At 36.4% G+C, this 25,102-nt stretch overlaps 4 protein-coding genes and 2 pseudogenes across 5 annotated transcripts; 2 read left to right on the forward strand and 4 right to left on the reverse strand.

The window, feature by feature from the left end:
• Nucleotides 1-224: 224 nt before the first annotated feature.
• LOC18039665 lies at nucleotides 225-3,706 on the forward strand (annotated as a pseudogene).
• Nucleotides 3,707-7,430: 3,724 nt separating this feature from the next.
• LOC18039666 lies at nucleotides 7,431-8,677 on the reverse strand (annotated as a pseudogene).
• Nucleotides 8,678-9,907: 1,230 nt separating this feature from the next.
• On the forward strand, nucleotides 9,908-12,621 carry LOC18037920 (zinc finger CCCH domain-containing protein 14). 2 transcript variants are annotated; one of them, XM_006429804.2, is made up of 4 exons: nucleotides 9,908-10,145; nucleotides 10,236-10,378; nucleotides 10,804-10,855; nucleotides 11,494-12,621. In XM_006429804.2, exons 2-4 carry the CDS (start codon nucleotides 10,306-10,308, stop codon nucleotides 12,239-12,241), a joined length of 873 nt encoding a protein of 290 aa, XP_006429867.1. In that variant the 5' UTR covers nucleotides 9,908-10,145; nucleotides 10,236-10,305; the 3' UTR covers nucleotides 12,242-12,621. The 2 variants fall into 2 exon arrangements, with proteins under 2 accessions (XP_006429867.1, XP_006429870.1); XM_006429807.2 differs by having other exon boundaries at nucleotides 9,935-10,145; nucleotides 10,301-10,378.
• A 1,734-nt stretch (nucleotides 12,622-14,355) lies between these two features.
• On the reverse strand, nucleotides 14,356-15,206 carry LOC18039724 (late embryogenesis abundant protein 46). Its single transcript, XM_006429808.2, has 2 exons — nucleotides 15,031-15,206; nucleotides 14,356-14,947 (listed from the first exon to the last, which is right to left on the reverse strand). The coding sequence occupies exons 1-2, from the start codon at nucleotides 15,115-15,117 to the stop codon at nucleotides 14,558-14,560; spliced, it is 477 nt and encodes a 158-aa protein (XP_006429871.1). The 5' UTR covers nucleotides 15,118-15,206; the 3' UTR covers nucleotides 14,356-14,557.
• Nucleotides 15,207-19,060: 3,854 nt separating this feature from the next.
• LOC18039889 (11 kDa late embryogenesis abundant protein) lies at nucleotides 19,061-19,849 on the reverse strand. Its single transcript, XM_006429809.2, has 2 exons — nucleotides 19,658-19,849; nucleotides 19,061-19,572 (listed from the first exon to the last, which is right to left on the reverse strand). The coding sequence occupies exons 1-2, from the start codon at nucleotides 19,763-19,765 to the stop codon at nucleotides 19,264-19,266; spliced, it is 417 nt and encodes a 138-aa protein (XP_006429872.1). The 5' UTR covers nucleotides 19,766-19,849; the 3' UTR covers nucleotides 19,061-19,263.
• A 3,578-nt stretch (nucleotides 19,850-23,427) lies between these two features.
• LOC112097398 (18 kDa seed maturation protein-like) lies at nucleotides 23,428-23,814 on the reverse strand. Its single transcript, XM_024182612.1, has one exon. The coding sequence runs from the start codon at nucleotides 23,812-23,814 to the stop codon at nucleotides 23,428-23,430; it is 387 nt and encodes a 128-aa protein (XP_024038380.1).
• Nucleotides 23,815-25,102: the final 1,288 nt, after the last annotated feature.

The raw sequence follows: 25,102 nt of genomic DNA on the forward strand, positions 1-25,102 counted from the left end.
GGACAATAAATAATTGGGAGGCACACATCAATTGAGATACAAAGCGCATATTCTAAATAAGTATAAATTAATGTTTTATTAAATGTTCAAATTTGGTGAACATTTATGTATAATGTCTAGGGTACCACATTTTTTTATTATATTAAAATGATTGCGTATACGCTCATCTCCTTTTGCTATAAAACATCGAACGTAGAACTCTATCTTTGTATCTTCACTTGAAAATGTCAAAAAATTCAAGCCAATGCTCAATGCAATATGGTATTGGTATTGAAAAATTTCTTGTAGGGAAGAGTTTTTTTGTTACTGGGGCAACATGGTTTCTCGCAAAGGGTATATATCCTTTAAGTTTTATCTTTAACACACTTATGTGTGTGTGTGTGTAAAAGCTTTTTGGTTACTGGGACAACAAGGTTTCTTGCAGAGGGTATATATATCTTTTAAGTTTTATCTTTAACACATTCTTTTTGTTTTATTATATTTTTAATTTTTTTTTTAAGTTTGGAAATTTTTTACCCCCTACCTTCTTTAGGATTCAAACTTAGGTGGCTGGAGTTTTGAATTCAAATAGCCAGCCAAATAAAATTATATGACAATCACTCGATTAAGTTCTTAAGACAAAGTTTTATCTTTGAACTCGTGCATATTTATTCTGGAACGTATAGTATAGGAACCGACTAGCTATAACGTTGAAATGTATTATTATTATAATTTTTAATTTTTTTCTTTCTCAGTTCTTATAGAGAAGATATTAAGAACAGTGCCTGAGGTGGGTAAGATATTTCTGTTAATCAAGGCAGAAAGTGAAGAAGCTGCATCGGAAAGATTGAAAAATGAAGTATGTTGGTTATAGAGTTATAACTATTTACTGTTAATTCACTAGTTTTTTAGATTTTACAATTTGGTCCCAAATCTTCAATTTCTTTATTATTATTATTATGTGGTTGTGTACTTTCAGGTCATCAATGCAGAACTTTTCAAGTGTATTCAGCAAACTTATGGGGAATGCTACCATGATTTCATGTTAAATAAATTGGTTCCTGTGATAGGAAATATAAGTGAAAGTAACCTTGGATTAGAAGGAGATTTGGCCACTGTGATCGCAAATGAGGTCGACGTAATTATAAATTCTGCGGCTAGCATAACCTTTCATGAAAGGTTATAATCATTTATGAGCTTAATTTATTCATACTTATATAATAAATAGAAAGTGATATCAGTTAACGAGTCTATCTCTTCCACAGACGTGTGGTAGAGCCATGAAATTTTCAGAAAACCTTTTTTAAAATTCAATTAAAATTTTTATTTGTCCTCAATAAAAATTGTGATTTATTTCCATCGGTTTTGAATAATATATATAAACAAATAAGCTCAAATTTATATTTTCATTGTCAAAATCTCTTTAAAGAATTTGTTAAATTTAAAATTATGTAAACATACTTGAGAGAAAAATCTAATTTTTTACAGTAAATTAAATTTGTTCCTACTGATCTTGAAATCTGGCAACGCCATAATATATATATTTTTAAAATATTGTACGTAATTATTTAGATATATAAGTGGCATCACATATATAGTTTAATTTGAAATTGCAGATATGACATCGCAATCGATATAAACACAAGAGGACCTGCCCATATCATGACTTTTGCCAAAAAGTGCAAGAAGGTTAAGGTTTTTGTGCACGTATCAACAGGCAAGTGTCTAAAACCTATAATGTTCGCAGCAGTCAGCAAGAACCCGTGTGAAAAGAAAATTGCAATTTTATTTTCCTTAAGCTTTTGCCAGAAATCGACGACTAAAATGTTGTTACCCTTCTTTCAAAATTATTTGCAGCATATGTTAATGGAAAGAGACAAGGAAGAATTATGGAAAAGCCATTCTGCATGGGGGATACAATAGCAAGGGAATTAAACTTCAGTAACTCCAAAACTGAAACAAAATTGGACGTTGGAAAAGAAATAGAGTTGGCCGTGAAATCCAAAAAAGCCCTGGAAAATGATGAAGATGCTCTTAAGAAAATGAAGGAATTGGGTTTAGAAAGGTGATAGAATTCCTCTCTTGTCTTTATTATTTTCTTTGTTTAGATTTGTTGCTGCTTCATTTAATTAACATCTAATTGTTAATTAGGGCAAGAAAACATGGATGGCAAGACACATATATTTTCACAAAGGCTATGGGTGAAATGCTGATTGATACCATGAAAGAAAATATACCGATTGTAATCATTCGACCTGGTATTATTGAGAGCACTTACAAAGAACCATTCCCTGGTTGGATCGAGGGAAATAGGTATCGAAAATAAACATTCTTTGTGTGTGTATATAAATTGTTTATGAGAAAGTTTATGATATTAATGGTATATACGGACGCTTATCATGTGTACTTTTATATATCTTAGATTCTTATCATGCGTAATAACCAATAAATTAAGAGTAAATACACCGACATGACACCATAAAACCAAAAATTAATTTTTCCATTATTTGAATATGAGATTTTAGATATCTTATATCTTTTCTTCTTGATTCGTAGGATGTTGGATCTTATTGTTTCGTACTATGGAAAAGGGCTAGCTAAATGGGTTTGTAGGAGACCCTAGTGGAATAATTGATCTAGTAAGTAATATCAACCGTTTTATTCATGTGGCTTTTTCACGGTGGACCATGATTCTGCACTCATCTAAGCTATTGATAATTAATAAGGATACATATACATATACATACACACACACATATACACACACATACATACATACATACATACATATACAACTTACTGATATCTTAACTATTTGCTGTCATTGTAGAAAAATGTTAAAAAAAATTAAAGAGTAATAAAATGTTGATAAAATAAATTATAACAGAGCATGCTATTATAGTGTTAATTAATTATTTTGTCTACCATCGTATGATATTGTAATTCATTTCGTCAGTGTTTTTGTCAATTTTTTTATCCAAATGTCAGTGCTCACTACTTTAACATGAATATTGGCTGCTGCAGGTCCCAGTCGACATGGTTGTGAACGCAATGTTGGCAGCCATTGCAAAGCATGGACAGGCGATCATACAAAAACCAGAAATCAAGGTCTATCAAATCGCATCTTCTGTTACAAATCCGTTAGTTATCAAATATTTTACGAGCCTTCTTCACGAACACTTCGATTCCTCGCCTTTTTTGGACTCAAAGGGAAGCCCAATTCGTGTTCCATTAATGAAGCTTTTCACTTCCATGGAAGATTTTTCAGCTCACTTTTTGGAAGGTGCTATGCAGCGAAGCATTATTGGATCTTCAAAGGGGGAGCTGCTGGTTCAGAATCAATACGAAATTTTACGCAGAAAGGAGTTCGCTAATATATACCATCCATACGGAATTTATGTTGGAAGGTAACATTAATTAATTAATTTGAGGTTAATGCATTCGTATATAACTCTGTTGTAATTATTCTTTGGCCTAAAGTGTTGCATGAACTCCATATGCCAGGTTTGATAGCAGCAATACACTGGGGCTAATGCAGATCATGAATGAAGAAGAGAAGAAAAAGTTTGGATTTGATATGGGGAGCATTGATTGGAAGCATTACATTACAAATGTTCACGTACCAGGCTTAAGGAGGCATGTCATGAAGGAAAGGAGACGGGAGACGAGGGTGGGAGCTGAGAATAAAATTCCAGGGGGGCCAAAATTTTATAAAAGTAAACTTTAAGGAGTTAAAGTAAAAAAAAAAGGTGTTTAATTATTGGGTTAAACTGTTAAAGTAACTTACATGGGCCAAATTAAAAAATAAAACTATATTCTAAAAGCTGAATTTATTAGCTCCGGCCCTGAAGGGAGATGTCTAGCTGCTGTTTAATGACTGTGTGAATCATGTTGAGTCATGTTACTCCTTTACATTAATATTTTGATTTTCAATAATAAATCGATATTTTGAAATTTATTTTTATTAAAGGGAAATAATGAAATAGGCCCTTCAATTAAATAAATAAATGTCAATAAATTAATAATGATAATTTCTACATTTTTTATTAATTAATCCTCATTGTTATGCATTTACTCTAGAGGTGGTTGATTTGAGTGAGTTATTGGAGACTTGATGCACCTTTGGTGACCAGAAGAAGTAATGCTTTTGGTCTAAATGATGTTTGGGCTATAGAGGGATTGATGAAAGGGTGAAGAGAGCAAAAGAGAAGAAGGTCGTTAGAGGAGATACTTAACCATAATTATGTATTGAATTTGATTAAATGTATGTTATTGAGCGCGGCAGATCACATTTTACTGAATTATTAAAAATATTGTAAGATGTTAATCAATAATAAGATGACACATGGTCATCGCACGATATACTTGATTGTGTCTCATTTACAATTTATGGGCAGTCCAAAAGAATAAGAATTAATGATAATAATGATTAACATGTTGATTTAATGTAATTACAACATAAGTAATCCGCGGGGTGGAGATGTCAATCATGGCGAAAAGGGAACATGCAAACCTCTGATGTATCCCAATTGCTGAGGTGTCGTCTAAGTTTGACTTTAATCAATCCAGCTCATTTGTCCTGTAACATTATTTATTTATTAATTATATTGTTATGTCAATTTTTTTATCTCATTAATGTCGTATACAATTTGCTTGTACGCGTAATATTCAAAAGCGCAATAAATTCATAATTAATGCTCTTAATTTTTATTTTTATTTATTTTAAATATGCTTAAAGTTAGCACTTGCTTGCACCTATACCTTTGTGATCAGATTTGCGCTGAAAAATTTAGAACGTATATCATAAAGAAAAAGGAAAAAAGAAGAAGAAGAAGGTTTTGAAGAATTATACTGGTTAGTTTTATTTAGTTATAAATTCCTTATCTCAGTAGTGATAACAATAGGGTAGGGTGGGGGAGGGGAGGCCTACCTCATTCTCCTACTCTATTAAAAATTTCGCCTCCATTCCCCATCATTTCCTCTAATAAATTTAAGGGGGTGAAGATGGAAAATCCGCATGTGGGGAATGATTTTACTATCCCCATCTTATTATTCATTTACTTATTTTATAGTAGGTATAGATAAGTGACTTTAATAAATTAAAAACTAGAGACTTAAATAAAATCACTACCCTATTATAAAGTTTTAAATTATTTAAAAAAGACAATAAAAGGTTGAAACAATATAAAGTTGTAATTGATAAAAAAAATTATTGAACAAAAAATAAGAAAATATTCATATATAATGGGGATTAGGGTGGAGGTGGAGTGGGAAGTACAAAACTAAACCCTACCCTATTCAGAATTTGGAGATTATTTTCTCATATTTCCCACCTTATTCCCTAAAAATTATTAAAAAATCACCCCATTTGAGGCGGTGTCCCTGTTGGGAAAATGTGCTTTTTAAAAGCATATATGTTTATTTAATTATAATAAATAATTTTTCTGATTAATAAAATAAATGAGGTATTTTATTCAAATATCTTAATTGCATTAATATTTTGATTAAAGTTAATTTAATCATATTATATGTATTTATGTGATCACCGTGTGGATTCACAGAAGACATAAATACAAGTTATCTTATGATTAAATAAATTTAGTTCGCAATTGATAAATAAAGTTGGACACTTTATTTAGGTATAGACTGTAATGAATTCATTGAATGATTTGTTTTAATCATGTATGAAGTCATTGTGTAGTACGACTACATTGAACATGATTACATATGAGATTTAATTAACTTTGTAATTACTGTCAGACTTATTAAATCTCATAGGCATTGATTTTACTGTAATCTTAATCTTGAGTTAATTATAATTTCATGATTGTAATTGTTATTCCATTTGAGTTACCAATGGGCACGACACATATTTGAAGTCAAGATTACCCGGTATCTTGGTGGGAGCAATTATGAGTATTGGAGTTATAGATTAACAATATAGAATTTGTACAACACATCTCTTGATGAGTTTTCGCCACTTGATCATAGAATTCTCTAGCCATAGTGTGTCAACATATTTAGTATGTTGAAAATGATCATTAGAGAAAACCAATCAGTATCAAGGAACAAGATGTAATTAAATTGATTGGACAGTTGAGATATCGATTTAATTAATGATGTGGTACAAAGGATTGTGTACTAAAGAAATCAATGTGGTATGGGTCGAATTATTATTCGAGTACATTATCCTAGATAACATACAATTATGGAGGTCAATTCAAATCTTTTAGTGGAGTAGATTTGGAATTAAATAATTGGGCTAGTTTAATTACATGTCTAATTATTGTAACCACTATTATATGTACCCAAATGATCCTCGGGTTAGCTCATTTAATTAATTGCACCACTACTAAATTAATAAGCAAGATAACTAGTTATTTGGGTTAAAAGCCTAAATATATTATTTAGTGGGAGGCTCCATATAATATGCTTGTGTGTAAGGGGTCTTGTGTTATTTTACAAGGTGGGCCTCTATAACACAAGAACGAGTAATGTTACTTGTGGCTTATTATTTTTTTAATTTAAATCAAATTTGATTTAATAGAATTAAAATATTAAAATATGGAGCTTGGGGTTTTCCACTAGATAGAGATATAAAATGGTTTATTTTCTCCCAAAAGCATAGAGCAGTCACTTTATATAAATCAGAGAAAAAGAATTTTTCTCTCTAATTTTGAGAGAAAAATTTTCTCCTGCTAGTTGCTTATAGTGGTGATAAAGGCACCCACATGTCAAGTGCAGATCAAACCTAAGTCATAACTCGAAAAATTATTTGGTGACGGATTATGATCTAACCAGCGTGGTGGTAACGGATCGTGATCTAACAAGCGTGGTGGTGACAGATTGTGATCTAGGAGCCTTGATTAACTCAGCGAAAAAATAAAATCGGATTTTCAAGGTACGATTTCTAGATTACGAATTCTTATATATTGTATGAGATCGATCCTAAAAGTTTTTATAAAATTTAAAAAAAAAAACTGATTTTTCTCCAACAGTCCCGTGAAGCTGCAAACCTATAGAAGATTTTGTCATCCCTATATCTAAGCTATGTGCTACCAAACTTCGAGCTACTAGATGAAAACAATGTTGAGGACCCAGTAGATATAGATAAAGAAATGACTCTTCACAAAATCTTTCAAATCACCAAAATGGGTAAGAAGATTAGAAATGAATTCTGGGGGGCGCCTCCCAATTTGGTACGATCATAGTCGTAGATATTATTATCCCTACAATTCGCACCATTTGTATATACTTGAAATAGCTTTTATATATTCTCATAACAATAAAATTGAGCAAATAAAGAACAACATGATACATTATTTGGTCTGACCTTTATATCATCATGGGTCCATGACCGTGATCATGACCATTTTATTCATCAAATGCACAAATAAGAGAACAAACATGTGTGTACTGTATATATATAGACACACACACTCTTAAAATTCTTATGCAATGTTAGATGTAAAGTTGAAGTTTGAACAAGTGGTTCGCTCGAACAGCAGTGAATTGCTGAAGTCAAGTCTTGAAGTGGCTAAATCAAACGGAAGCAGATTGTTTTCAACTGACGCCCGCCAATGACAATGGAAGTCTGAGGGTTTACTCCTCCATCCACGAACCCTAAGCACAACACATCATTTCCAATCTGCACCATTGAGTTTTGTCCATGGATACTTCAAACCACGTTCTTATTCTGCAAAACAAGATCGATTTGAGGCACAAATGGCCCTATACGGGTAAAACCAATGTCTTGCAATCTAAAACACGCCCTAGATGGCGCCACAGGAGCCACTCTGGTGACTTTAGGCATGGCATTTGCAAAGGCTTGAACGAAAGCCTTGTACATTGAAGTTTCCAGGACTGTGTAAGGATTAACAGTACTGATCTTTGCTCCGTCAACACCACAATGTTTTGCTTAATGGGACTGCTTTTCCGTTAACATTAACGGACGCGACGCCAATGAAGTATTCAACGGAAGGCTCGCCTAAGAAACCTGAGGCAGTGCTTACTTTGTTGATGAAAAATGGGGTATATGTAAGACTTGGAAACATCAAAATTAAGATCATAAGGTCCATCATCGAAAATGATGACACCATTACCAAAAGGGCTCAAGTAAAGTGCGAATTTTGTTTTGAGGCTAAAAGCAGCAGCAAGTTGTGAAGGCAATGCAACTTTACTCGTTCCAAGGCCAGCAATACCCACAACGCCATTAGCAAGGCCTTGTAAGACAAATTCCGAACCACAAAGGAAGATAAAATTAAGCACCGTTACAGCTCTACCAGGATTACGGCTGTTGGTAGATTGGATGGACAAAACATCTATGCGTATGTCGCCAAATGTGCCAGTGTTTGAGATGGGGTTCTCCGGGTCAGCGCCACATATGCCACCTCCGCAGGCTTTAACATTAGCAAGATTACACTGAGCTGAGCCGCAGCGGGCTATTTTATTGGTAGATGACACATAGCCTTTCTCGTAATCAAACCCAGAGAATGTTACCGCCAAGATGAACAGTTAATTTTACAGGCACTAGAGGGGTTGTTTGCTTGATCTCGGCAACATATTGAAGAGTGGCAGCGTCTTTTACCACTGGAATAACGAGGGCTTTGGGGCGGAATGATGTTTGGGCTATGATGGGAGATACAGAGATAATAATAAGAGAGCATAAAGAAAGAAGGAAACTGTATTTGAGAGACATTTTTGTTGATATTGTTAATTAGTTTTTGTTTTCTTGGTGCGAGGATATGCCCCTATTTATAGGATTTTGGGGCTGTCTTAACTTTGACACAATTATTATTATTATGATTATTGTTTTCCCTCTTTCGTTTTTGATCTACATAATTCAATTAATGCAAGTTGTATTAGGCTGGGTCACGGTGGCCGAAAGATTTCTAGATTGGCAACTTTGGCCACGCATTATGCCATGTGTGACCAAGCCCTTTGAGAAGGATTTTGGCTGTCTTTGTCCCATGCCCCGCTTACATTGCATACGGCATGGAGCATGGGTGTGGGTACTAAAATGTCGAACTTCGTTTTGGCTGGTTTAGGGGTGCTTATGTCATGATGACATAATTCTCCAAAAAGATATATTTTTAATTCAAGGGCGATTCGGTAATTTGATTTTCTCAACTTTCTCAAAGATATAATTCTTATTTATCCTTCAAATTTAAAATTTATTAGATATTACATATGATGTAACATAGTATGGCTCCAATTTATTAATCTCCAGACAAGACAAAATAAGTGCCAATAAATGATACAAGATAAAGGTTCTTTTATTAGGCACTAGACGTAGAATTGAAATTGGAACAAGTTAATTTGGCGGAACAAGAGAGAAGAGCCGAAGCCTAGCCTTGCTGTGGCCGAATCAAACCGTAGAAGATTATCTTCCATTCGCAGCAAAGATGTGCTCATCGAGGTAAGATGTCCATTGATTTTAATCGATTTTGACTCCCAACGACGTAATCAGATGAAGGAAGGTTTGCAAAAGAATGCGTTGTAAAATGAAGTTCAAATATGAAAAATGAGACTCGTACGAACATGTCGTTTTGGAGAATCATACTATTTGACAAGTTGGTTGCAGGTGTAAAATTGATTTGGTATTTATTACACCGAATCAGCCCCGATCAACACTGAGAGTTACTGTACTGACAACACGCAACACACGACCAAAAAGACACTTACGAAGCAAATTTCTGCCACGTATTGAAGAGTTGATGAATCTCCGGTTACATGAAGAACTAATGCTTTTCCTGTAAAAGAAATTGGATAGGATCATGTTTTAAATGAGGGCCCAAATCCAATCCAAAAAATGGCCCAATAAAAATGGGCTTTTGGGACAAATCCCAGAGCATTTATTCTAAAGCAATTGCGTAACATAACCGACCTATATAAAAAAAAAAACAAAGAAAGTAAAAAGGAGCCGACGTGCAATCTGTAGGGAGCGCGCGTGCGGCTGACAGATCCGGAAATAACTCCATTTAATTTTCTCAAAACTTTTTTTTTTTTGTTTTAGGAAAAACCAAAAACGAAAAATCATGAAGATATAAATATTATTTGCGTCAAAATAATAAAATTATAAATACCTTGCAATTAATTATTAACTATTTCCGGCCTCAACTTTTTTCACTTATCACTCTCGCCTGCGCCCCGACGCTCCAAACACTGTAAGCTTCATAAACCCTTCAATTAGGGTTAGGGTTTTTGCTTTCGCTGTCCACTCTTTCTCTAAATATTCTCATTTCATTGAGTTTCAGCAAAATTACTCGATCTGGGTGTCTAGCGAAAAGGGTTAATATTTTGCTTCGTTGATTGGATTTAGATCTGATGGATACACGAAAGAGAACGAAGCCTGAAACTGGCATCAATGCTAATGGCGTGTTCAAGAAATCAAAGCATGGTTCGTTTTTCATAATCTTTCTTCATTAAAATAGATTTTTTATTTATTTATTATGAGCTCTGTTTAGTTGTTGTAAAGAATATGTTCATTTGAACAGAAAGTTCAGTGCTTTGTCGCCTTTAGAGTTTAAAGAAAACTAATTTTTTATGGCTTCGATTTTTTTCATTGAATTTTTTGGCTTCTTTTTTTTAAAAAAAAGTAATTTGTAGGTTATTTTAACTGGGAGTTTTGAAGGAACGTGTGGTTCGAGTTTCTTGTTACATTTAAAATTTAGAAATATAACCGTGTTAATTTTTCAATTTATGAATTTAATTATGGTTTCCTGAAGGGTTTTAAGAATTTAATGATGAGTATATCCTAGATTAATTTTATGAAGAATCTGGAGAAACTTGGACTAAGAAAGAGTAATTAATGTTTTGCAACAGAATCAGAGTCTGGTGTAGGAAGCAAATCGAAGCCATGCACCAAGTTTTTCAGGTTCAGATCTTCACCCATCTAATAAGTACTGTGGATTGGATACTACCTATATATTGGTTTTTACAATTTATTAGTAATAAATTTACAAGATAAAAATTTTTCCAAGTGCACTAATGAAATTATTTAGCTTTTATACAGGTTTATAGAAGTGAGAACCAAGTACAGAAAGATAATGAGTATAACTACTGATGCTAAGGCACTCTATATACGTTGATCTAATTTATACAATGATCTGTACCCTGTTTCCTCGACTAAGATATTCGTTAATCTTAATCATCCAGCTTGTAGTATATGATCACTGCTATTGAGACAAATACTTTGTTCTTAAGTATACAGACAAGGTAATCTGTCGAAACATAACAGGAGTAAGGTATGTGAGAATTCTGTCGTCTCAGCTGAGGAAAGAGGATATTTCAGCTCGCTATAAGTTGCAGTACTGTTGGAAAATGGCGGCATGTTTAAGCTTTTTAGAACCATATATATTTTTTTCCCTCTTTGATAAGTGGTCCTCTGGGTATTTAAATTGTATTTGGGTTTAGGGTTCCTGATGTATGTAGTTTGCGCCTATGGGTACTGATAGTTAGTTTGGTGGTCATTCAGCATTTATTCGTCTGATTTTTGTTTTTCTTTGGATGCAGCACTGCCGGCTGTCCATTTGGTGAGAGCTGCCATTTCTTGCACTATTTTCCTGGTGGCTACAATGCTGTGGCCCAGATGATGAATCTACCACAAGCTGTTCCTGCACCATCCAGAAATATGGCTGTGCCACCACCTGCCTCTAATGGTCCCACTGTAGTTAAATCCCGTATGTGCAACAGGCTAAATTCTGCTGAAGGTTGCAAATTTGGCGACAAATGCCATTTTGCACATGGTGAATGGGAACTTGGCAAGCCCATTGCTATATCCCACGATGATCCGCGCGCCTTTGGAGCTGTTCCAGGTCGTATGGGTGGTCGATATGAGCCACCACCTGCACCAGGACCTGCTGCTAGCTTCGGTGCCTCAGCTACTGCAAAAATCAGTGTAGATGCTTCCCTAGCTGGAGCTATTATTGGGAAGGGTGGTGTCAACTCTAAGCAAATCTGTCGCCAAACAGGAGCCAAGCTTTCCATCCGAGATCACGAGGCGGATCCCAATCTCAGGAACATTGAGCTTGAAGGTTCTTTTGAGCAGATCAAGCAAGCCAGTGCTATGGTGAGAGAACTAATTGTAAGAATCGGTCCTGCTCATGCAAAGAACCCTGCAACGGCAGGAAGCGCAGCTCATCCTCTAAGTAGCAACTTTAAAACAAAGCTATGCGGTAATTTTGCCAAAGGATCTTGCACCTTCGGAGATAGATGTCATTTTGCACATGGGGCTGCGGAGTTGCGGAAAACAGCGATTTAAGGACTGTTTCAGTTATATGCCATTTGGCCTAAGCCTGTTTTTGCAGTCTTGTATTAGAGATAAGTTCTGTTTTGTAATGTTGGCTGTGAAATGTGACTTAGTGACAGTAACAAAGATCGTAGTGCCTGAAAATTTTGCCAGCTAGTTTCCATTTTACAACAATTGCAGCTTCAGTTAGCAGCATTTTTGCAATCTTGAAAGCCAGTATTCTTGTGCGCTGCCTCTGCCTTGTAATTTTCTTGGGAGTAGATGATTTTATGTTTTGTAACTTTGATGCCTTAATGCTGTGACAGTGAGTTTAGTTAGTGCTGGAGATAACAATTTTCCTTGCATTTGGTTATATTGAATATATTCTCCCCAGGACTATATGAGCTTAAAGAAAAAGCTACAGAACATGGGCTTTTCTTTTCAAACATTACATCGTGTTGGATGGGACTGAGCTTTGCAGTTTTGATCTTTTAAAAGACCATTCGGGGTTTATGCAAAATGCAAAAAATCATTTTTGGAGACACAAAGATCTTATATGACCGTATGTTCGATGGCAGCAAGAAGCGTGGCTGCTCTCCCCTTGGTAATCTCATGTTCCATGTCATCTGAAAATGCAGAACTACTAGTTTATTATTTTTTGACATGTATTATTTTTTGGTAATCTCATGTTCGCTATATAGATAAATATGCTCTTTTGATTAAAACAAGTTAAGAGATTTAAGTGTGCATATTGATTTTCAAGTATTACCTAATTCAAATGAGGCATTCGATCAATTTCCTTGAAGATGCTAGTATAAGTTAAGTCATGAATCGATGGACTGAATGTTGAAAATTGCTGCATGGCTGTTGGATGTGATGGACCATTAGAGGTTGCATTTTTGTTTTGCTTTGCATAAGAGAGAGTACTTACTAACAGATGAAGCTTATCTGAGAGACATTGTCATAGTAGAGCACTTGATGGGGAAAAAAAAAGAAAAAAAGACAAATAATTAAATTTGTACTTTTTGTAGTCCTCCTTTTTCGCTTCTTAAAATTAACTTTTAATCTAGCATTTGCCAATTGTTGGATTCAAAACCAAGTTCTCATTAACAAGAACATCAAGATTGGAACGGTCATCTATTTTCTTTGAATTCTCGAATATACTCATTGTTTCCGTATCATCCTCCAAAAGCTTTTCGCTAATTGTTCCTTGACAATCCTTATTCTAGAAACACTCAATGATGCTAATACTATACTATAAATTTCAGTTCCTGCATGCATCAGTTCGCTGAGGCATAATAATTGTCCAGACTTGATGTTGTTACGTGATTAATCAGTAGGCAAAAATAAATTGAGGGCTGGAGAGAGAGAATAATGGAGGAGTCTGGAGGGAAGTCCTTACAAATCGGATGTCGTGACATCTCTAACAAAGCTAGCGACATGTTTTGCAGGGAAATGGATTTGTTAATAAGAAGCATAAGGAGCATCAAAGTGTGATTAGGCATGTTTCTGTCAGGAATAGAGTTGTCAATGGGAAGAACGAGCACCGAAGCGAGAAGAAACGGAAGTCAGATCAGAAGAAAGAGAGTGAAAGGGCAAAAAAAAAAGTTTTTTGACTTTTACCACACTAATCTTCAGGTTTAAAAGTTATTGACATATCAAATTTATAATTAGTTAATAATTCCATCATAACATAAAATTTCTCGTCACCCTGAGAATGGAGACGATAAGGTAATAAATAGACTTCTGTCGGTCCAATATTAAAGAGAAACCCTGGATCCCAATCAGAAATAAAGAATTTTTTAACACCGGAAGTGCAAAGTAGGCCACCCAACTATTCCAATTTCTAAATGCTTTTAGTGGAAATTCCACACTAATTTATGGAAAGCCTCTTGTACCTGTGACATCTTATCTTTACCATTCAGTTTGTTTAATCTTGCACTCGCGCGCCAGATTCCAGAAAAGCGATGCTGGTCTAGTTTTCTAATCTTATGCTATATCCGATATCTCACACTTGAATGATAGTTTTAACTTTTAATCTTAAAAAAAATAAAAAAAATGGATTTCAGTTTCAGCCTCCCCTGTTGACTTCTTCTAATTGCCTTGCCCAATACTCTTTTGTTCACTCACTCTAATGCACGGAAATCTTTTCACAAAACAAGCAACTTTTTATTCAACATATATAATAAAAGGGCAACAACACATCACACATTACATCACATGATAATACGCTGCTAGCCAGATAAACACGAAGCCAAACAGAAAGTACAGTTGAGGATCATGCAACCTCATTCTTACAAATTGACCATTATTACATAAAACACAAAGGCCAACTTCATAAAAAAAAATCTAAGTGTAAGAACCACCAGTGCCATATCCAGTGGCTCCCCCACCTCCCCCAACTCGCGTGTTATGTGCGGGGTTGTGGCCCGTCCCAGCATTGACTCCAATCGGATGCGACCCCACCACCCCTTCAATCACCTGCGCAGCCGGTTGCCCTGTTCCATGACCGGCAAGGGCCGACATCTGATGGCCTCCAGTCGGACGACCGTGCATCCCAGTGGTCGACTGCGAGTAGCTGTCAGCTGTTGTATAGCCAAGCCCACCCGTCGCTTGCTTTGCCGCCGCATTGTGCTCACGAGCCTCCTGCTTCTCGAGCTCCGCTTGCATTCTTCTTTCCTCTTTCTTCTCCGTCGCCATTTCTTTCTCTACTGGATCATGCGCTTTCATTTTATCAACCTGCACCATAAATGTTAAACTGCTGAAAGTTATGGGGTCAAATCATAAATAAACGAAAACAATAGTAATTAAGAGAGTGAAACCTTCTCTTGGGCCGTGGCTTTAGTTTTCTCCATGCCAGCCTTGGCAGAGGCCGCAACGTTAGCTGCCGATTCCTTCATGGACTGCATTTTCACTTTCTTCAAATTTCTTCTTTGCCTTGAATGCAATTATGCTAACCGTCAACCAATATCGTTTTGTGTAATCGACGAAGAAGATAGTAGCCTCGTAGTTTCATTAAATAGAGGAAGAGGGGTCTCAGAGGTTATGACACGTGCCCAAAAAAAATACACGTAGGTGCTGTTTCTTTTACTTCTTACTACTTTTCGCCACGTTTCATATTGTTTAAATAGTATTTGGATAATTTGTAACTTACGTGGGTGGTTGATAAGATTTGTGGCGATAGGAAACCGGCTGTTTCTACGCGTGTCGTGTCCGGATTTCTGGATGGTCTTCCTTCATCCGATAACTTCTCAGTTTGACTCGTTACGTGTTGCAGTTTTGTTCCAACATCGAAATGGACTTACTCACTCTCGGGTTATTGTTACAAGATAAACAGGGCGGTTTTGGATAAAGATCATTACAGCTGCTTCGCTGATAATGGTGTACGACCTCAATTTGTGTGACAAAATTGTGGGGACAAGTATTATTAACACGGACAAAACTACCTTACAGACTCTGTATGTAACAGCTCAATGGAAATTAGTCTTGTATCAGCTAAATTCCAACAACTTTTCCTCTCTCCTGCAACGCGTGGATGCTCCTCATTTGCTGCGTTACATACAGAGTCTGTAACGTAGCAAGGTCCAAACCCGCCTATGGTACAGATTCTGTACCTAACATCTCCCATCATCCCACCGTCCCATTTTCTATGGTTTAATTTCTCACTCCACATCAACAGGACTCGACTAGCTTACAGAATCTGTAAGGTACAGACTGCAGCATCAGCCGTTGGATGTGGTTGGATGTGGAGTGAGAAACTAAACAATAGAAAATCGGATGGTGGGATGACGGGAGATGTTTGTTACAGAATCTGTACCATAGACAGGTCCATTAACACATGCAATATTGCGATTACAATTATGTCAGGCTTTTTACTGTTTGAGTTTCAAAGTGTCTGCTTTCAGCGGATTTTGGGTACGTGTACGAATACCACACCACAAAATCAAGTTAAGAATAATAATTTTTTTATTAAGGAAGCGGGGTGTCTCGCTTATTCGGCGTGTACGGATTATTTGGATTTTTTATGGAGTGAATGAGATTTGAGATGGTGGTGAATACGGTGGGGGTCTGACTTCAGGTGCGGAAAGTTGAAAAAAATCGTCTTAAACATGTAAAATAACGAAAAAAAAAGAGGTCAGAGATGGAGTCGAGGTGGTCGACGATCACACTCCGATGCTCAAGTCAGAGTTGGATTATCTTAAGTTAGAGAGCTTGCAAGCTCTCGGTAATGGAGACTTTTAGGTTTAAAGGTTGAAGCAACTTTAATTTTTGTGGTGTATGTGTTAACTTACGTGATAAAAAATTAAACCTGAGTATTTATAAGGTGTACTCGATCGTCGTGACACCTGGCGTTATCTTATTAGCGTTCCTTGCTGTTATGTCATGAATATTCTTATTTTCATGCGTATGGTGGCTTGAGCGTTTCAAAAATATGTGTGGGAGAGCAAGTTTGAGGCGTATTCACGTGCTGGGCGTAGTGGAGTGGTCCCGTGTACCTCTGTAATTCCGTTGTAAATTTACAGGCATGGTAGGAAAAGTTGGTGATCTCAATTGTCATAATAGTAATACCTAACCTTTTGCCTTATTTGCTAGCATGACGGGCGACTGTCTCCTCTTTTGTAGCGCAAGATTTTGTTGTCGATTCCTTATTTTAAGCTAGAAAATCAGTCAATCTTTTTTTTTGGATAATATCTCTTTCATCCTCCGATACTTTTTCAAATATTTTTATGACATTTTTACCCTTACTCGGTGTACCCATGGTACCCCACAAAGCATCTGGGTACCCGGTGTAAGCCAACCTTATTTTGATGACTCCGGCTACAAAACTCTATATTAATAGAGGCGTTTTTAACAACTGACTCTTTGGAGACTTTTCTTTGACCATTTCGCGTCTGATCTATGGTACCTGTTGAAGTGTGAGCTGTGAAACTGGTTTCCAGAAATTCATACGACATGTCAGTTCGTGATTGGAACAGAATATGACTGGTCGGTTAAAGTCTTTCAAAGCCGTATGACAAGATGTTCATTCATTCATCTGAGAGTAAGTAAAGCACGTGGCCATCACATGCTTTCACTTATCTATACGACTTTGCTGAGTGCCGTTTTAGAGTCTCCATTTAACGTGAAGCAAACACGTGGCTCTGAAGGTCGTTAAGTTCTGTTACAAGAGCGGGAAGATCTGGGTTTGATTGAAAAAGGAGAGCTGACTGGTGGGGGTAATTTATGGGCTCACTTAAGCATGTATATATAGCCTTAAGTGATGCGGAATCAGTGTGTGTGTTGCTTGTAACTTCATCTTAAAGCTTGTATCTTGTTCCTGGTGATTGAATAAAGATTGTTGCTCTGTTCTTCAGTGGATGTAGGCTATCTCCAAGCCGAACCACTATAACTCTATTCTCTGTTGATTACTGTTCTTTCTGGTTTCGTTTATCTTTCATGTGTGTTTGCTTTGCATTTCTTAATCAAAACATCAGAGCGTTTAGTTAATCTTGGGGAATCTTGATTGATTAACTTTGATCAAGGTCTAACAGTACCCCTCATACCTTCTTAATCTTCGAGTACCGAGATTATGGTGTATGTCGGATACCTCGAGTACCGAATTTATGATGTAGGTCGGGTACCTCAAGTATCAAGTAGGTTGGATATTTTGAGTACCGAATTTATAGTGTGGATCAGGTATTTCGGGTACCGAATTTATAATGTAGGTCAGGTCTTTTAAATTGATATCAGCGGATATCATTGTTGCTTTCTTTTTTAATAAATATTAATACATTAAGTGCAGATTATTGTGTGAGAATCCATTAGGTGTGGGTGTTTACACGGAGCCTCTTGGCTGAATGCATATTAGCTGCAGACGACGCTAGTCATCTGCGACTAATCATACGATGTAGTGAGACTAATTACACAAGTTTCTATTTCGGCTAGCTGTAGGCCTTTAGTCACATGGGCTATACGATTGCTGGGCTGGGCTAAAATATAATAGTTCGGGATGGTTTAACTTGCTTGGGTTGAGTACTAGGCTCTTTGTTTTGTCAACAAGTCGAGATCTGATTATATTTTGTTTCATAGCACGCGAGCAGCTGTGGAGCGCCGCCCAATGTTCGATAATGACGTATGGTAAGCTTAGCAACGAACGCCTGCCTAACATACCAGGTCAATTCTATCCCCAACATGTTCTAACAATGTATCCTCCCTCCAATCACCCCAATGCCCAATTTCCAGTCTCTATATTCAACATATGTATACCAAACCCGACGGGTCCTAACGAGAAGAAAGAGGTGAATCTGAATTAAAAAAACAGCCACTATATTTGTGTCACCATGGATCTTAATCTCTCTTTTTCATAAATGTTTTCGAGAAAAAAAAATTAAAAAAATAATCGTAATTATGACTGCATAAATTGGTCTTAATGTATGTTGAAATTAATTGCAAGTATTCAATCGATGAAAATACTGATTGCATAAAAGGGTGCTGCTGTAATTTGCAGCCTGTAAAATGTTGTAACACATAGTGGAACCCGCATATTTTTGAAGGGGCTGTAGGTTACTATAACTTAGCAAAATCCAGATACAAAATCCTGCATAAAAAAGTTTGGACACGATAAAAATAATTAAAGCCCAATTTGAGTAGGGGGTCGAATGAAAAAGATAGGAGCTTGTAAGCAATAACGGGATTTGTGATTCATGGATATTTGATCATTAGATCATCGCCATATTCCATGTGATACAAGTTTCGCTTACCTTTTTTTTCCAGTTCATGTTGTTACCATGAATTTTACAATCATTTAATGGAACAATCCAATAATTAATTAATTGGCTTAGCCAACAAATTAAAACATCATAAAATTAAGCAAAGTGGTATTTAAACTTATATACACCATACCAGTTTTATTGAATTAGAACAACAGAAACATACAACATAAGCCCTGCAATACTATTTGTACAGCCCAAGCAACAAATTTAAACACACCGAAGTATACAAACACTAAACCAGAAATAACCATCGCTTATTAACGACACTCCAAGAAGCCATAAGCGCCTGGACATTCCGAGAATCTATATACAAAAAACCAACAGACTATAGCTAGGAGGATTACGTCCCCTAGGATAACGGGAATCGGCCGCGTAACCCTCATGGCCGGTCGCAGGCGCAGTGTCAGTTGCAGTTGTTGTCCTGTATTCTTGACCTTCAGTACCCCGTGTCTCGTAACCCGGATGGGGCCCTCCCGTCTCCCCCAGCAGCCTCGCCGCTTCGTTGTGTGCTTTTGCCTCTTCCTTGTTCAGCTCTGCATGCGTCTTCCTTTGCTCCTTCCCCAGGGTTGCTGCTTCCTTCTCCATCGGGTCCCTCGTCGTTAACTTCTCCCCCTGCATCAGATTACGTTTATAGGTAACGTCGCTGCGTAATGCTGTGGGATTAATAATTAAAAAAAATAAATAAATAAATAAAGACCTTTTCTTTAGCGGTGGCCTTGGCCCTCTCCATGGCAGCCTTGGCAGAGGCGGCCGCGTCGGCGGCCGATTCTTTGGCGGATTCTACTGTGTTTCTTCCTGACTGCATCTTCCTTCTTGTTGAACTAAGCTGGCTGTGTTGATTATTAGTACGTACTGATGTTAAAGAAACAACCGTGCTCGAAAAATTTTGCAAGTTTTTGGTCTGGTTTAAATAGATTTGGAGGGATACTGGGTTTTCGACACGTGTACAACACAAGTGACAAATGGAGTTCTATAAACATCACTATCCATGACACGTGAGGCGACGTGTCTTCTATGGCTTTGACTACTAGGATGATAAGGATGTTTGTTGTTGAGAATATTTCTCTGACGTGGCGGCACCCGGTGGCGACAAGAGGCCGGCAGTTGCATGTATGATCGTTGCCGTTGAATGCTTTTGATCCACTTGCATGTGTTTCGATCCAGAAGAGTTGTAGTTCTAATTTAATTTGATAGATATGATGGGGCTTCACGTAAATCTGAAAATAATTTTGGAAGTTTGCAACTTCTGTGAACTCAATTTCACGCAAAAGTGAGACTTAATTCAAGTTCGTTTCTAGGAGATTATTCTTAAGAAAAAGAAACGAGTTTTCATTTATCTTATTAATTTCTGAAACCGACATATATATTTCTAAAACAAGGAAAAAGAATGATCGATGCTTCACACTCGCTTACTCTCTTTTATTCATAACGACGCTAATTAATGATTTGCCTTCTTTTAGATTCAGTTTATATCTATTTGTATAATTATTGCACTTGTTTCTATTCATTTCTCTTTTTTCGCCTTGCCTTTGTTAAATTGTCTTTTAATCAGTTTGCTATCGACAGTATGTGAAAATGTCATGATAATATTATCCTTAACATTGTAATTTTTATTTTACTCTTTTAACATAAGAGAACAATGAAGCATTAAAAAATTTATTCGAGACTTAAATTATAAAAATAAATTTTAAGAGGTTTAAAACTTTTATTCAGTACAATTATTGAACTCTTACTTTTTGACTTATAGTTTAAACTTTTGATCAGTGATTTAACCAACTTAAATGTGTATTTCCTACGTATAGCCTTCGAACTCATTTTTTTATTTTTTATTTTTTTATCGATCTATAAACTAATGTGTCAAATCACTTAATTATTAATTCACTTCTCAAGAAAATACTGTCTCAAATCTTAATTATCAATTCACTTTAATTTATAATAGAATGAGACTTATGAAAATTTATCCTTCTTTAAGATTATAAAATAATCCACTTATACTTCATAATTCAATTAAAATTACTTAAAATATTAATAAAAAATACGATGATATGACCCACAATTACGAATAAATAAATCAACGTTACTAAGGCTTTAAATCCTTTTAATACTAATTCTAAATGTAGTTAGTTTATCAAAATAGATAAATTAGAAATATTGTTTCATAATAGAACTTTCCAAATCTAAATAAAGAAAACAAAATAAATGTCACTAAAATATGATATCTTAAAAAAATAAAAATATCAAAAACAATAAAAAAAGTAAGAAACTAACTTAAAACTATAAAATAACCAAAAAAAATCGAATTTTCAACTCAACCTAAGGCATAATAATACATGAGACATAATAATGACATAAGCGATTTTAAATTTGATTCGTTGACGCAAACTTTAAACAATAGAGTGCTGCTAGGTATCGAGAGGGACGAGAGAATGACAAGAGAAACGGCAGCAATTGCTGCCGTTTCGCCTCTCGTTCCTCTCACTCGTTAAAACATTAAAAAAATAAAAAAAAAAATTGAATAAAGAAATGGCGCATGAAATCTAGCAGGCTTTCACTTTCCTCTCTCCCTCACGCAGGCTTCACTCTTCACTTTCCTCTCTCACGCAAATCACGCAAATCACTATCTTCTCAACTGTTCACGGCCTCCCTCTCCCAGCAACCGGTCACGGCCTCCTCCCTCTCCAGCCAGCAAGCAGCAACTGCTCACGGCCTCTCCAGGCAGCCTTTCACGAACTGCTCACGGCCTCTCCAGGCAGCCTTTCACGAACTGCTCACGGCCTCTCCAGGCAGCCTTTCATGAACTGCTCACGGCCTCCTCTCTCTCCAGCCAGCCTTTCACGAACTGCTCACGGCCATCAAAATTAAACATTTAACACAAATATAAGTGATGACAGGATGTATCGGCTCATTTTTTAAATACGAAAGTCAATTGAAAATTAAATGAAGTCTTAATGAATCAACCTAGGGTTACTGATGAGCAAAAGGATATTAGAGTTGGATGATCTGCTTCGTCTGTAATTATTGATGAGCAACAACAAAGTCTAAAATTTTTGGATGTCACGTCGCCACACATAACTATGAAAGCCTTCCTTATGAGAGCCTAATAATTCAAGTTCGCCCATTTTACACCCACCTGAAAATCAATCGTAAGCGCTGCCGAGTTACTTATACATTGGGGATCATCCATATGGTGGCAGCTTATGACATGCATATCTATTTAATTATCTGCTTCTCTTGTAATTAATGGCTATAAATCACCACCTGCTTCCTTTTCAATATTGCTTCTTTGATTCTTTGTCATTGCTAATCCTTGCCTCTGCAAGTGTTTATAGTTTACAATTCCAATCCTGAAACTGAAAAACCAAATCCTGAAGGCTATGCTTACAGTCCCAAAACGAAAAACAAAACCAACTAATAATGGTCGGGTTTCCAAATCAAAACCTGAGGATGGCACTTCTGGATACCACTTTGATAAATCCAAATCCGAGACTGAAACTACAACTTAGCTTATTACATGTGGCCGTTTAAATGAAAAAAAAAGGTATGTACTTTAATTTGTTCTGCAATCCAAAATATTTTTTCCGGAAGCCGTGAGGGAGAGAGGATGTCGACCAGTTGAGAAGATGGTGATATTTGCGTGAGGTAATGGTGATTTGCGTGAGAGAGGAGCGTGAGGGAGAGAGGAAAGTCAGGGCTGGAGATAAGTTGATAAGATTTCTCTCTGCACGCGGCGATAAAGTACTCTTTCTTTATTCATTCTTTTATTATTTTAATATTTTAGGTAGCGAGAGGAACGAGAAGCAAAACGGCAGCAGAGAATGCCATTTCTCTCGCCATTCTCTCGTTCCTCTCGCTCCCTAGCATTTTCCTAAACAATATATTACACGCCTAAAAGCAACTCATATAACACAAATTATAACCTTGAATAATGCCCTGCTGATCCCAGCGAACCAACCTGCCAAACACACCTCTCTGTCCTTGACCTACCTGACACGCCCTCTCAGTCCCCTTTTGATCTTCGAAGGTATAATATTAATACTGAGGAAAAAACAAGAAAAAGAAAAACGCGAGTAAAATGGCGTTATTTTTTTATCTCAAATGTTCCATGTCACGGCATTTTCTATTTCGTCCGAATCAAATGCGTACATAAATATGATTTTGGTTTGGAAAAATCATCATCTTATATAGATGCTACAGTGATCAGCTGATGGTTTTCAGGCTCTTTCTGAAGTTTCCTTTTTTTTTTTCTCATTTTCTTTTGTTCTTGAAATTTAATGTAAGCGTTCAATTAACAACAACCGAACTAATTAAAGCTTAATCATCAGAAACAATTTGTTGCTAAAGTACTCAAAAGAACAACAGACAGACCATTCAAAGAAACAGACATTCGAAATTAGACAACAGGGACACATCATTCAAAACGACTACACATGCATGTAGATTCTTCACACACTACATATTACATATATCTTAAGTAAACCTAGGAGCATCACTTCTAACAGGGCCCCTGGGCTGACGTGAATCCCCGGCAACAGTGGCATGCCCAACTCCCATCGTGGCCGGGGTGTAACGACCTTCAGTCCCAGTTGCAGGTGCAGGTGCAGTGGCAGTTGCATTACTATCATCACGAGCTTGAGAATGAGAACCCCATGTCTTGTAACCAGGATGCGCGCCCCCGCCCCCTGATTGGGCTACCCGCTCGGCTTCTTCATTGTGGAAATGTGCCTCCTTCTTGTTCCACTGTGCTTGTTTATCCCTCTCCTCTTTCTCCCTTGTCACTGCTTCTTTCTCCGCCGGATCACTCCTCTTCATTCTCTCTGCCTTCTCTCTGACGGAGTGATGAGGCTGGAGAGCCATGTAAGACAACAAGTGTGACCAAACCAAATTCCAAGTATCAAGGATGAGGTCTAGACGTGTGACATGGCCATGCAGGACGTGAAACTCATGCATGCAAGGGAGTAGGAACCAGAGCAATATTCACTAGTGGTTAGTTTGCATAGTTATCGACTTCAAGTAGACGTTGGAGGATTCATAGCTTATTTAGTTGTTGAATTTAAATCATCTTGTGCTATTTGTTTTGCTGAATGGTTTAATAAGTAGGTTGTTGCATTTGTTTTATATTCTGTTATTTGCTTAGTGTACGCACTAGAAGCCTTTATTTTCGGCTGTATATCAGAGTAGTGGGTTGTGGTTAAATGTATAAATAAGTTTTCGAGTGCAATAATAAGTCAGTCAGTAAATTATCTAAATATTATCTTGTGATTTATTCTCACCCAAAGAGAATCATACGCATTGTATAAGTGTAATTCTGACTGGGACCTATCACCAAGGCCTTGGCCTTCTCCGTGCCTGCCTAATTAGCAGAAGCCGCGGCGTTGGCCTTTATGACTCCGCTGCGTCTTTTCCTGACTGCATCTTATCTTTAGCGATCAATTATTTAATTTACATTAGATTTAAAATTTTCATGTTTTCTTCTTTGATTTAATAGATGGAGGAGGAGTTGCAGGGATTTGAGTATTTGACACGTTTCAAGGATAAATGACAGATGGAGAGCCCATAATTCACTGCCTCTGAACGTGTGAGGCCACGTATCTCCTCACGACGGTGACCACGACGACGGGTGGGTTCACCTGATACGTGGAGGCCGGATGTTGCCACCTATGATTATCGTTTACCGGTTTTGATCCACTAGCGTTTCAATGGAAAAGATTTTTAAGTTTCAAGAGAGTGTAATTTGTGTTGTATACTGAAAATATTGGAAGTAATTAAGGGTGCGTTTGGGAAGGGGGTTCGGCAGTTGTAACTTAAAAATTATAACATTAAAGTGTTTGGTAAACACTAGTTGGTGTAATTTAGAAGTTATATTGATATAATTTTTTACTTGTATAATGAAAAATCTATTATATCTTTAAATTTTATATTTATTATATATTACAAATTTTTATTTTATAGTTACAGTTTTATTTTTCGACAACAACTGTAAAATTTACACCTCAATACCAAACGTACCCTAACTTAAGATAGAATGGAGTTATATAAAATAAGTCAAAAGACATATCCCAGATCACGGTTTTTACTGCTCTCAACTGTCAAGTGCATGAAATAAGATTATGAGGCTATATTTATTTGTAACCGTCCATCAAGC

This window comes from Citrus clementina, unplaced genomic scaffold (genome assembly GCF_000493195.1).
Source record: "Citrus clementina cultivar Clemenules unplaced genomic scaffold, Citrus_clementina_v1.0 scaffold_6, whole genome shotgun sequence".
Taxonomy (NCBI): Eukaryota; Viridiplantae; Streptophyta; class Magnoliopsida; order Sapindales; family Rutaceae; genus Citrus; species Citrus x clementina.